General features: G+C 44.3%; 1 protein-coding gene across 1 annotated transcript in view; it reads right to left on the bottom strand.

Annotated features, from left to right (window-relative positions):
- CCDC85C (coiled-coil domain containing 85C) overlaps positions 1-13,022 on the bottom strand; it is a 110,664-nt gene that overhangs the window by 33,990 nt on the left and 63,652 nt on the right. Inside the window, exon 2 of the mRNA XM_054275510.1 lies at positions 7,690-7,766. Within this exon, the coding sequence (XP_054131485.1) occupies positions 7,690-7,766 (77 nt within the window). The remainder of the gene's footprint in view (positions 1-7,689; positions 7,767-13,022) is intronic.

Here is a 13,022-nt window from a genome sequence, read left to right on the forward strand (position 1 = left end):
AACCAAATTGCAGTATATAATTATAATCACACAACTGGCAAGCTTTGCTCAGGAGGATATATGAGCTGGCACAACTGAGAGATCCAAGTATCACAGCCTATAACTCAAACAGAAATGCAGCTCAATAGTTAACAAAGCCAAATGGAGCTACAGCCACGGGCATTTGGTGCAGCCCAAGTCTGGTCTGTGTCTTGCAGGGCTGGAGTTTCACAGTCAAGGATTAATAGAGCCCATCATGGCTCATTAGAACCAAAATCAGCATCTTTACTGGGGTGCCAGCAGAGAAACTACAGAATGCTGCCCCAGCCCCTCCAGGGAAGCAGATGTTGATATGGATGTAGGGTCAAGCACAGCTCTGGACCATCCCCCAGAGTCACCTTTCATTTTCTCCTGTCAGCTGCACCCCAGGCAAGGGGGCTACAGGGAACCACTGTCCCTCCTCCAAAATCACACCACAGCAACGCTGCTGGGCTGCCCTCAGGGCAATCCCCACATCCCATGAAACAACAAAGCTGGGAATGAGATAAATAAAGACCTGAACCTCTACAGATAAAGCAGCAAAGGTCCCTTGCAGGATTCAGCTCATGCTGGGCAGCCATGTCCCTCCCCTCTGGAGGAACTCGGATGTTCCAAGCTCTTTGCTGAACCAGAACTCAAGCAGCCAGGGAGAATCAATTATTGCCAATCTCAATTTTTTTGAGATAATCTGAATATTCTTTAAAAGTCTCTTATAAAGATTTCAATTTGCATTGTTGGCTTCAAGAAAAAAAACAAAACTGAAAGTCTTGTCATAAACTTACAGTTTTGAGTAAAGAGGCTTTTTTGTTAAAGCAATGAACGATTAACATCCTTCCCATTGTTGCCCAAGTAGTTTTCATATGTCAGACTCTCAATCTTTCTTGATCTGGGCTTGAATTTGGCATTTTACTCATTGTAAAAATCTGTTTTAAAGCCTCTGCAGTTATTGCATAGTTTCCCCTCAAGACATTTTTCAGTACTTCTCAGATGGACGGATCACTGAGACTCTGTGTACTTTGAACTTCTCCACATGTATCAAAGACACAAAAAGCTGCTTCTTCATAGTCTGATCTAACTGCAATTAAGAGCTTTTTCCCTGGCCCTGTCCTCATACAGAGATAAAAAGTGGAATTTAGTGAAATTATTACAAAGCTGGTTAAGCACAGGATATGACTAATCCTGTATTTCACAGCTGGAGGTTAAACTGAGCCTCATTAAACCCAATGTTCTTGCTTACCCACAACAGAAACAAATGGGGCATGACAGAGCTTTGCATGTGTGCATCTCTCTCACACACACTCCGACACTGAAATTCAGCTCCAGCCCTGCAAAAATTTTAAGTTGCAAGAAATTTTATGATGATCTCAAATTTGTAAGAGTGAATCAACCCAGCATGTCTCTTTCTATCTGTTAGCTGACTTCTGGATTCAGATCTTTTAAATTATATTTCCTAGGTTTTTAGGGAACTCTATTTACATTCTCATAAAATCCCTGGATGCCACAGGTGACAACCCCCAGAAGACACAGCACCCAGATTTCATTGCAAGTTGCAAAAGCTCATTTCTGTCACTGATCATGCACTTTAGAAGTATATAAATGCACTTCTAAATATTTATTTAGAGAATAATTATTTTGGTAGGGAGCAGCTCAAGTCTCTCATGTCCAAAGTAAACTGAAGGAACTCCACTATCTTAGAGGGCTTGAAGGTATTTTGAACTGCTCCTATAAAAGTGTACATTTCTTATCTGGGGAAGAAAAACATTTCAACAAGTACATATTGTTACTTACATCTCAAGTCAGCTTATTGGAGAGCAAACTGGTCAGATCAGTCTTGTTATTGTAATTCATAGAAGAAGTGAAATGGAACACACTTGGACATTGATTGGCTTTGCATGTTATGCTGGATTTTTTTTTAAGATTCTGCTTCCACAACTAAGGAAGCAACATTTGAGGGATTCTGTTATCATATTTTGCATTTGCACATGTAAGCAATGCAGTGTTCTCTCAAAACTATATCAAAGTTTTGGTCTCAAGAGAGAAGGTCTCTGAAAATCTTTCTTCAAGAGTTGTACTCTAAAATGCATGGAGTCCTGTAGGAATTCTCACCGTTGACTTGAAAGGAATATTTGGATGTGACCCCAAATATGAATCTCCTTTTTCATTACTTAAAATTAATATGCAGCTAAACATTGAAACACTGTCTAAAAATGGTAATAGAGTAACTGAGGGCAAATCCCCTTCAGTATTCTGAATTTAAATGGAGACCAACTGCCTGGAAAACTTTCATGTCTGAGTTGCTCTGTATTACCAAAAAAAAAAAACTCTATTTCCCTTGTGAGGCCTTAAATTAAAGCAATTATACTTATCCTCCTCACACACAAACAATAGGCAGGCTTTGGGGAAATCAGACAGGTTTGTAATTTTGTTCCTGTCGTGGTGAGCGTGTGCAGTGCTCCTGGCACAAGCCATGGCCTCAGACAAACCTCCAGAGCCCATTCACAGAGAGGCCCCAATGCTGAGACCTTACAGCACCTCTGAGAGCCAGAGGCAACTCTGCAAGCAGGAACTGTTAATGGCAGACTTGGCACAGAAGTGGCTGATAATAAAATAATGGGAAATTGCACTCTGACTCTGCCGAAGCCAGCCAGCACATTGTGGGCAATTTCTTTTTCTCCTCCTTGGGAAGAAATCAGAATGGCATTTCTCTCCACTGAATGGCATTTACATCTTTGTTCTTTGCAGCGCTAACGATTGTCAGGCTCCTTTTGGCCCCGGGGTCCAGATTTTCCCCCTTGTTTTCAGAAGGATGTGCCGGAAACTGCCTGCTGAGTGCTTGGTTGTGCCAAGATCCCATTGGCCCAAGAATTGTGGCAGCTGCAGATGCTGTGACCATGCAAGTTCCTTGCTCAAACACCTCAGTTCTGTTTCAATAGCAGTGTTCAGGCATTGCCTGCTATCTAACGAGTTAATAATATCTACTATTCCTACTATTAAATTAGTTAATATTTTATTAACTCATTTAGCTGCAGCCTTTTAATTCAGGGAAAGCATGCAATTTCTTAAAAGCGAGACTAAGAACAGTTTTCAAGAACTTGTAGGGATGCTCTAAAGATCTTCCAAGGAAACTCTAAATCCCAGCCACTTCACTGCTGTCAAGTGCTGCTACTGAAGTCTATTTGGCAATTTTAATTAAATACTCATAAACTTCAAGGGCTGTCACTCCCTAGAGAAGAATTTTTTGTTTCTGCTCTGCACCAGGGAACCTGTGAAAGAGGCACCAGGACTTCATTGCCAAATGTCCAGTTACTTAGAGCATCACCTGCCCAATTCACCTGATTTCTATAAAGCTGGGCTTTTTGAAACAAAGATGTGTAATGTGCCCTGAGCATCCCTGAATAGAAAAATGCCTCTGGCGTTCCTGCTCTCAAGGGAAAAGGTAGACACAGCTCAGCAGAGATTACAAACCAAAAGGAGCCCTGACAGCCAGCCCATGGTGCACAGTACTTGGTTACAAGGAGAGAGAAAACTGATGAGTCCATACAGCCTATAAACTCCAGTTTTAGCTAAAAGTATTCAACCTTTGCATGTGTACAGAATGAGCTGAAAATGCAAAATAATGTGGAAAGAATGGCCAGAAGTTTGTTACTCTTATTATCTCTAAAATGTATGCAACTATGAAACTACCCAGAACTGATCTTTGGAGCTCCCAAATGTTGTAAGTACAGGTCTCTCTAACCTTAAGGGGAAAGTGTGCAATTAAAAATTCATTTTTGTTCAAGGGGCAGCATGAAGTAGCTTAAGGGGTTTATTTTGTGCTTGGACACTTCCAGCTTAGAGAAATGGAAAGCAAATATGGTCTCCCACCTCAGGGATTGTACCTTAGCAATATGGAAGGTACCCTTGCCTGGTCAACCAGACACCAATAAAGAAAGATTAACATCAGCTCTTCTGGGCACTTCCCACAGTGACACAGAAAAATATCAGGACTTTACCCACGTGATGATGCACAGACCAAATGCATGCACTCAGCAGAGCCCAGTGCAAGTCTTCCCTGGAGAATGTGAGGCTACAGAAGTGATGCCCGTGAAGCTCTCTGAAACCAACACCCAACATTTCTCAGAGATTTCATTGATCTTCTTCACACTGCAAAACTAAAACCTCCAGAAACCAGCTGAACCTGTGAGAAAGGTTCACACCATCCCCACCAGTCTTTGTGGGGTCTTTGCCACTGTGGCCACACCACAGACACCTACCAGCACTGGAGAGCAGGACTGAGGGGCCTTTAATGGTAGTGGCATTTGCTACAAGCTCTCCCCAGACAATATAAACCAGGGCAACAAAAGTTGTGGGGTTGTCAGAATTGCTGCCAGAGACTTTGCCAGCACAGTGATGCCAGCCAAGAGCATGACCTTCTAGCTGACATGGTCACACCAACAAAGCATCACAAAATAAACTGTGTCAAAAAAAGTAAAAACTGGAGTTTTCTCCTCAGAGAAAGGAAAATGGAGAGAGTGATGAATACTGATGGGTTAGCAATGTCAGAATCATATCATTTTCCAACTGGAAATACAGATCATGCATTTCCCTAGAAAACAAAAGTCAAAACAACAACAATAAAACCCCACATATATGGCTATCATAGCAACACCCTTATCTCCCTTTGCTTTCCTCCCACTGCAATGTGGCTTATGAGATGGAATTTCTTGATTTCCAAGAGTAAGAAAAGCTCTTTCCATTAACCTGTTCAGATAAGTCACTGGAAAAACAGAAGTGTGAATCCCAGCACACCTGTGCTGCAGGTAACACGTACAGTGCAGAGCAGCTGCCAGGCATGGGCTGGGGAGCTTTTGCCTGTCCCACTGAGGCTTTCTTCTAAAGTGCTTCTACAGAAAGGAGATGTTGGGAAGCAGGAGAAAAAGTGCAAGCTAGAGATCCCTGCAACATTTGGATTCCAGAAGGGGCTACAAAGGCACCATCTCTCAGCACACCTTCACTCCAGAGATGCTGGAGAAGATAAAGCAACAAATCTCACTCAGGATGCAGCAGCCAGCAAAAGGGTACTGTGTCACTGGCCACTGGAATATAAATCCATCCATAAAGCTTGCAAATATCCTTTGCAGCACCAGCCTTCTCAGGTTTCTCTGGATGAAGCACTATTTCAGCTCTATGTTTAGCAGTTGGAAGGAAGCCAGGAAGACTTCCATAACCACCCCTGATTTGTTAATCCCTTAATGCACAGGCACTGTTTGTTACTTAGGACGTCAGGTTTCATCACCCCTCAGCACACTGGTGATAGAACTTCTTGACACCAGGCTGCAAATATTATTGCAAAGTCAATACTCCCAGGGAGAAAGCCAAGCCGAGCTGAAATGTGACTTTGGTGTTGACAAGCCAGTTTGGCACTGCAGAGTTCAAACAGCCAGGATCACCTGGCAACTTTGAAAACAGGAGAAAGTTTGCCAGGATCCTTTCTGAGTAGAATCTTATCCCAAAATCCACATGGTAACAGCCAAACACTTCCCAGTCAGACAAAGCAAGTAAAAACACAGTAAGTGGATTATGCTTTCTGGGAAAATGCTGGGAACTGTATGTACATATGCATGTGAGCCTGTGTCTATACAGATTTTCCTAATCTTTCTCATTAAAAGAGAAAAAAATCCAGATGTGGGTGTGTAGCATGACAGGCTGGAGGTGATGCAGCTCAGTATTCCCAGGGAGTTCAGCCAGCCCATGGTAGTTCTTCAACAGCCCTGATGGCCTAAGGACAACTAAGTCCCTGCTTATAATAAAAAAAGATATTTCCTGAATGTGATCTAAATGAAGTTGGGTCCTGGTGTTTTTGGAGAGCCATTCAGACATCACACAGGGGCTGCACAGCACATCAGAGCCAGGCCAAGCTGGCATCAGTGCCTGCTGCCACTGGGGATGTGACTGGCCTTGATGTGACTGGCCTTCTCCAGAACACAGAGCTATTTTAAGGTAATTTCCCTCCCTCCTGGACTCAAATATTTGTAATAACACAGCCGAAAAGGTGATGACACCTGAGGACAGTGGAAGAAAAGGCACAGCCCTCACACCCAAGGCAGCATGAAGGTGAAGGGCTGATGAGCCTGAAGCAGCCCTGCACAACCCAAAATTAACTGGGTTTCATCTTCCCAAAGCAATAAGCCCGTGCAGCTATGCAGACCCTGTTCATGTTCACCATTGATTACCAACTTCTTCCTGACCTCCCAAGGCAGATGTGACAGAGTAAAGTGCTTGGCTGTGGCAGGACAAAGCCAGGCCAAGGGCACACTGAGCCCATCCCTGAACCCATGCACATCCATCTGCCTGTCAATAGCTCCAATTAAAGCCACCAGACACCAGCTCAGTCACAGTTTGGGAGAAAGACAGGGGGACTTAAAATCAAATTAGCAATCAATTAATACATGAAGCAACTACAAAGCTGGTGAGTAGAGCACCCTTTGGGGTTTAACCCTTTGGTGCCCTCTGAGTTTTTTTCATGGCTAGTAATGCCAATGAGTATGCTGGGAGAAAGGAGTAATCTTTAAAAAAGCTCAGAGTCAGGTAAAAATATGTATTAAAAAAAAAAACATTTGACAAAATTATGTTATTAAAATTTCAGTACACATAGAGCTCTCTATTATTTTTGTGTGTTTATTTTAAATGAGAATGTTTTAAAAATGTGACCCTGGAACAATCTATTCTCTGATTTGGTGAAATGCAAAAAACAGCACAACTGGAAAAAAGGCATTTAAAAAAAATATTACCAGGGCTTTTCTACTTCCAGCCCTTATAATTGGGAAGAATCTGGAACAAAATTACTGTGAAACATAGTGCCTGAAATAAGAAGCAAAGTATAGGAAAAAAATCTTTAAACATCACAGGAAGGTGGAACATAAAAGCAGTGAAAGGATGCAAAGAACAGGTAAAAAAAGGGTAACTTTTCCAATGGTTTAAATAGACAGTGCCTTATTAAATGCAGCAGAGCTGCCCCTGTTTACACCAACTGGTGTGTTTCACAGGGGATCCAGAGGACATCCCAGGCAGAATGGCTGTTTTCTTCTCACTGCTTGACATTGCTATATAAAGACAGGTAAGCAGCATGAGTGATCAAAAGCACAGTGGCACGTGGAGTAGACTTTGAAAGGGAGATGCAAGCAAAAAGTGCCCCTTTAGAGAGTCTGTTCAGATTTAAGTAAGATCTCAAATAAAAGCTGGGAGCCTGCACCACACACAACTATTCCCAAGGCTGTCCTTTGACAACAGTCTCCTCTTTCAACAAGATAAAAGTCAATGTAAATGGGCAAGGAAGGCAAAATCCTACAGCAAGGACAGGCAGAGCTGGACTCTGGTGGCATCCCCAGGAGCAGAGGTGGGTCAAGGAGCTCTGCAGGGAGGCATTAATGCATCTCTGAAACACACACAGACACTCACAGCAGAGGATTCACTTTTTTCCCCTATATTTTTTTTAATTTTAACAAAAGAGACCAAATTCTATCTATTTTTTAAATTTAACAAAAGGACAACACAATTCTATCTACAAATTGTGTTCTTCCTGCACAGGATGTTTACCAAAAGCCAGTGTGCATTAACATGGGCAGTCAGGCACAACCATACGGAAACAGGAGAACTGGGCCACATTAGTATCTATAAGGCAATAAAACCTACCTGGGAAAGGAGCTTGTTGTCATCCTCCAGCAGCTTCACCTTTGTTTCAAGTTGCCTGATATAGTTGGAAGATGAATCTTTAGGAAAAGAGAGAAAAAAAAAACACATTTAAGTTTCTTGTCATACAGGAAAGTTTTGTGTCAGAAGCAACATGTTTTCCCACTCTGTAGAAGGCAAGTTTGGGAATGACTTGATGAATGAAACCCTGTGTGTGTAGGGTGATGAGGGACTCCATCAAAGCTTTTTTTCATTCAAAAGTTGAGATTCAGCAACAGCAATATCTTCTGTGGATCTGCATCAATGCCAGTTTAAGAGGTGGGTGATACAGAAGGAAAGTGAAGTTGAAACCCTGTGTTTTGTATTTTCATAGAAGTAACTTCTTAGTTTTGAAAGCTATTCCCATTCATCTAGACTGCACCAAAATACTCCACAGCAGAACAAGATGTTTCCTTTTAGGTTTGAATAAACAACCCCTCCAGACACGTGCCTTTTTCTTTCAGAAAACAACTGAGAAACTCACAAAACCAAGCTGTTGGCACAGCTCTAAGAGGAGGTCACTGCCACAGCTCCCAGTGCTGTAAAAGGGAGAGAAGTGTATTCAGCCGGGCCACAGAGCTGCAGCATGCACACAGCCTGACACACACAAGTGCCTGCCCAGGACATCTGTTTTTTCCAGTAGAAGCACGTGACACTAACCAGAAAAACACCAGGACAATAAAACAGGGAATACCCTCACATAAAATGGTAATATTCAACCTGAAGGAATGCAATGGCCAGTTTAGCATTGTAGCACAACCAGACAGGGTGGCCTGGCACAGAGGATAAGTCACTGGAGAGCTCTGTGGGTGGCTGACTGCTCTCCAAAGCATCTGGCTTTTGTTTTGAACCATGCCTAGAAGAAACACATCTGAAAATTTCACAGGGAAGAAAATAAAGGACACTGGGACAAGCTTTTCTCCAGTCTCATTACAGCTTGATGAGTTCCCCCACTACAATTGGATCTTTGCAAAATTTCTCCTCCACTTGTAATTTGAGTAGCAGAGGCCATTAGCTGCCACAGCAGGAGGAAAAGATTTGAAACATAAATATATTAAAAACTCCAAACATTTTCCACACTGCTAAAGGGGCTCTGAAAAGTGCAAAATTACAACGTCCCTCATCTCATTTATTATGGTGTGAGTGCAGAAGCCACTGTTCCACCCCAGGTCTTCCTGCTGAGCATGAATGGACAAGGAACCAGGTGTTGAGTGGGGTGTGCTGCTGTGGCCCCAGCATCTTTTGGGATCAGCTCCCCATGGAAAGCAGGCACTTCTGGCTGCAGCTCTGGCACAGGAACACTCAGCAGGCACAGGGGTGAGGTTTGTGATGCTGTGGCCCCAGCACCTTTTGGGATCAGTCTCCCATGCAGAGCAGGCACCTCTGGCACAGGAACACTCAGCAGGCACAGGGGTGAGGTTTGGGCTGGCTCTGTGCTGAACAGCTCCTCTGTGGCTGCCAAAGGCTCTCAGCTCTAAGGCTGAATGCTCCTCTGGCCCCTCAGCAGAAGGGCCAGCAGGGGAGCCACAGCTAATCACTGGCACTGCCTTGGCCACTCAAGGGAAAAATGGAATATGCTCAAAGAAGTGCCAACAGACCAGTGCCAAAGCACACAAAGGAACAGCAGGATGGATCTGAGTCAAGTGCCCATCTAAAGCACACTCTCAGAGGAAAAATGCTCAGTTTTCTGACTGGATTATGCTTTGTTCAAACCCAGGAAATCCAAACAAGTCCTCATGAGAAAGGTTAAGAAGACACTGTAGGGAGCTATGTAAGTTCAGTGAACAGCTTAAGTGGTGGCAATGTTCACAGCAACACCAGTTTGAGCTGCAGGGAGCACAAACTCAGCCCAACAACCACCCCAACATGGGGGAGTCTCCAGGTCAGAGGAGAGAGCAAACCAAGCAGTTACAGAATCAATCTAAAGCGCTTTCCTGTGAAGGCCTCTGCACCACAGCATTACCCATGCACATCCAAGGGTGCTGAGCAGAACGCTGCTGCAGATTGGTGCTGAATGCAGCAAGATTTCAGGGTCAGCTTGAAGAACCTGCTGAATTAGTAATGAACCTGTCCTCCAGCAGGGTGCAAGGGGAGTTTGAGACTGTCAAAGCCAGGAGGACCATGGATTCTTTGGTCTGACCTCCTCTGTGCCCCAGGCCATCACACTTTGTTAACTTACCCCTAATATCAGTACAACAATACCCATTTGGCTAAACAGCTCCAAAACCAGTCTCCAGCTCTGTCTGAAGAAACCAGAGACTACTGGCTGTGTGCTGAATACAACAGCTTTCACTGGCAGATGTGGTCAGATAAGGTGTCCCTCCCACCTGCATTCCAGCTCCACCAGTACCCTCACTGTGCCAGCAGCACACGGAATTTAGGTTAGTTGGATGAAGGGTGATGCAGAAGCTGTCATGTTCAGGTCCTGAATGCTACCAGGACTGACTGGCTGGCTGATGAAAAGAATAGGGCATGACTGCCATAGAAAAGGAAATAGAGAATTATTTCCTCTCTGTGGTTTCATACCCCTTACCAAAAAAAGGATATTCCTTGGGAAGGCAAACCCTGCATACTCAAGAGCCAATGCACACCACTGGCTCTGAAAGCCTGACCTGAGAACTGCTAGAATTCTTCAGACACCACTGTTCAAACCCAAACCATGTTTGATGTCTGACCTCAGTCAAAAAACACCGTATGAAAACATAAAATATACACAGGAAAAAATAGGGAAAAAACCAAATGAGTGCTCAGAGCCATCCCAGTCTTTGCTATGCCCTCAGAGAGGAATCAGCTCCATCTTCTGGACCTGCCTGTGTTGAGGCTGGTGCCAGATGAACCATTTGCATCTTGATCTCAGTTCTAAAAAAGCCCATAACTCTCACAACAGCAGGCAGTAACACTGCCAGGCTAAGTAGTGAAACTCCAGGCTAGGTCTCACCCATGTTATATCAAGAAACACATTCCCAACATTTTTCTGCCTCTGACCTTTCTCTCATCAGTGAGTTTCCGTCCTCTCCTGCCTCCCCCAGAGCCAGGAGACAAGGACAGCCTCACTGACCATTCAGGACAGGCGGCAGAGCTGGATCACTGACTGATCAGACCCTCACATCCCTTTTCATCAGAAATCATACAAATGGTCCTCACTGCTGTGCCAAAGCTGTGAGCAGGGCTCCACCTTCACCAGCCCCAAAGCACTCTCCTCAGTGGCTGGAGCAGTGTACCCCTGCACACCCACCCAGCCACACCTCATGGCACTGACTTTGAGTCCACTCACACCTGCTGGAGCCCTGCTGGTGGCCAGACCAGCATGGTGGCCAAGGACACGTGGTCAAGGATAACCTTTCTGGCACTTTCAGTGCTGCCTGGGATGCCATTGGGGCCAACATCCTCCCCTAGTTAACCCTTGGGGCCACGAGAAGCAGCTGCACGAGCAGTGGGTGCCTCAGTGGGCCAGATGGCACCAGAGGGAAGGAAATTTCCCATCACAACATTTCACATCCCACTCAGCAGCCTCCCTCCCTGTGGCAGCCATCACACAGCAGAGGAAGCTGGGGAGAGGCAGAACGTGCCCTGCCAGGCTGCTGCCCACGACAGGGAAAACCGCAATCCCCATCAGCCATCCTCACTTGCACCATGTAAATTCTGCAAGCTAAATTGTTCACAGAGCTGGGAAACCTGAAGTCCTGCTCCTTTACAAAGCCTTGGGAAAAATAATTGGATGTAGAGCTCCCCACATTATGTCCATGAGCTGCACTCCAGCTCAGGAAGGAGCATTACTGTTATTATCCATCCTCCTCAAGATTTACTGCTCTAAAAAAAAAAATACTCCATCTGGAATGGGATGCAATTCAGCTTGGGTGTAATCTAGCTGAGTAACTTTTCTCCACACAGATAAACCACTTAGTACTCATTACAGCTAAATGGAGGCAAGACAAATCAGTCTACCTTGTTTTAACTCAATGGTCTCTTGGAGAGCAGGGAACTGCCTGGCTCTTCAAGCTTTGTGAAAACATAAATTAGAAATTGTTTTTACAAACAGAACAATCTTGCATCCTGCAGAGCACAGAATAGCGTAATTTTAAAAGACACTTGTAGCCTTTCTGATTCTCATCTGAGATTTCAGAGGAATCTGGCAGAGGGGTAAATATGATAAATTACACATTTATTTTGACAGCAGCAAAATAAATGGTTTCATTTCCTTGCATGCCACTTCTCCAACCACAGGAATGCAGAGCAGAGGTTTGTGTGGTAGCTGCAAGGTTGGGATTGAGACACTTTTATTTAAGACTTTCTCATAATGAGGTGCTAGCACCTAAATGAATATAAGGAAAAAACTGCCCTTCACTTAGGGCAGCTCACACCAGAGACGTCAGAAAAGGTTAATGTAGGTGTCTGTGAGATAAGAAAATTGTTAAGAGCCCTTTGATAGGACTCATTCCCAGCAGGACAGTCCTTACACCCAGCTTGGGCAATACCAAACAAAATGGCAAGAGCAGACCTGAACTAACAGAGCTTTAGTTCCTTTCCACAGCACCCCACTTTTGTCTCAGGGCCTCTCACTGGTCAGAGTGACCCCAAGATAAGTTCCAAAGTTTCTTTTCCCAGCCCGTTGCTCGAAGAAAGAGTCAGAGCTCTTCATTTCTCAGTCTCAGGGTTGTTTATTGTCTCTTATCTATAAAATTCTTTCTCCTGTCCTGCTGAAGTCCACTCAGCAAGACAGTCCAGGCACTCTGCCTGCCTCCAGGCGGTGTTATGTCTTTATACTAAAAATTACATATACAATGTTTACAATCACTTCCCAATACCTATCACCTACGTTAGACAGTGAGCTTCTACTCTAAACCAATCTAAAAGTGCCAACATCACAGCAGAAGATGGAGGCCAAGAAGAAGAAGGAGAAAGGCTGGACATGGCCAGATCCCTCCATCTTGCCCCCTGAATCCCCATTCTAAAAACCCCAAAATCTATTTTTCACCCCGTGGTAAATTCACTATCATTCTATTTAACTGTCATGGCCTGCAGATCTTCATCTAAGGTCGGTAATTTTTTGATTATGACTTGCTCCACAGGTCATAATCAAAACCACAGGCATCTTGGGCTCTGTGCCAGGGTCCCTGAGCCCCCTGCCAGGGGTCTTGGCTGCTCAGGACAGCCAGAGGGATGTCCTGAATTCTGACACTTTTGGTTTGCCTTTTTGCTAGAAAGCACAGGTTACACAGATTTGGTAGACTGATTTGTCTTGCCTCCATTTAGCTGTAATAAGTATTAAGTGGTTTATCTATGTGGAGAAAAGTTAC

The sequence above is a fragment of the Melozone crissalis genome, unplaced genomic scaffold (genome assembly GCF_028551555.1).
Source record: "Melozone crissalis strain CALT ecotype California unplaced genomic scaffold, PUWL_Pcris_2 ptg000018l_1, whole genome shotgun sequence".
NCBI lineage: Eukaryota > Metazoa > Chordata > Aves > Passeriformes > Passerellidae > Melozone > Melozone crissalis.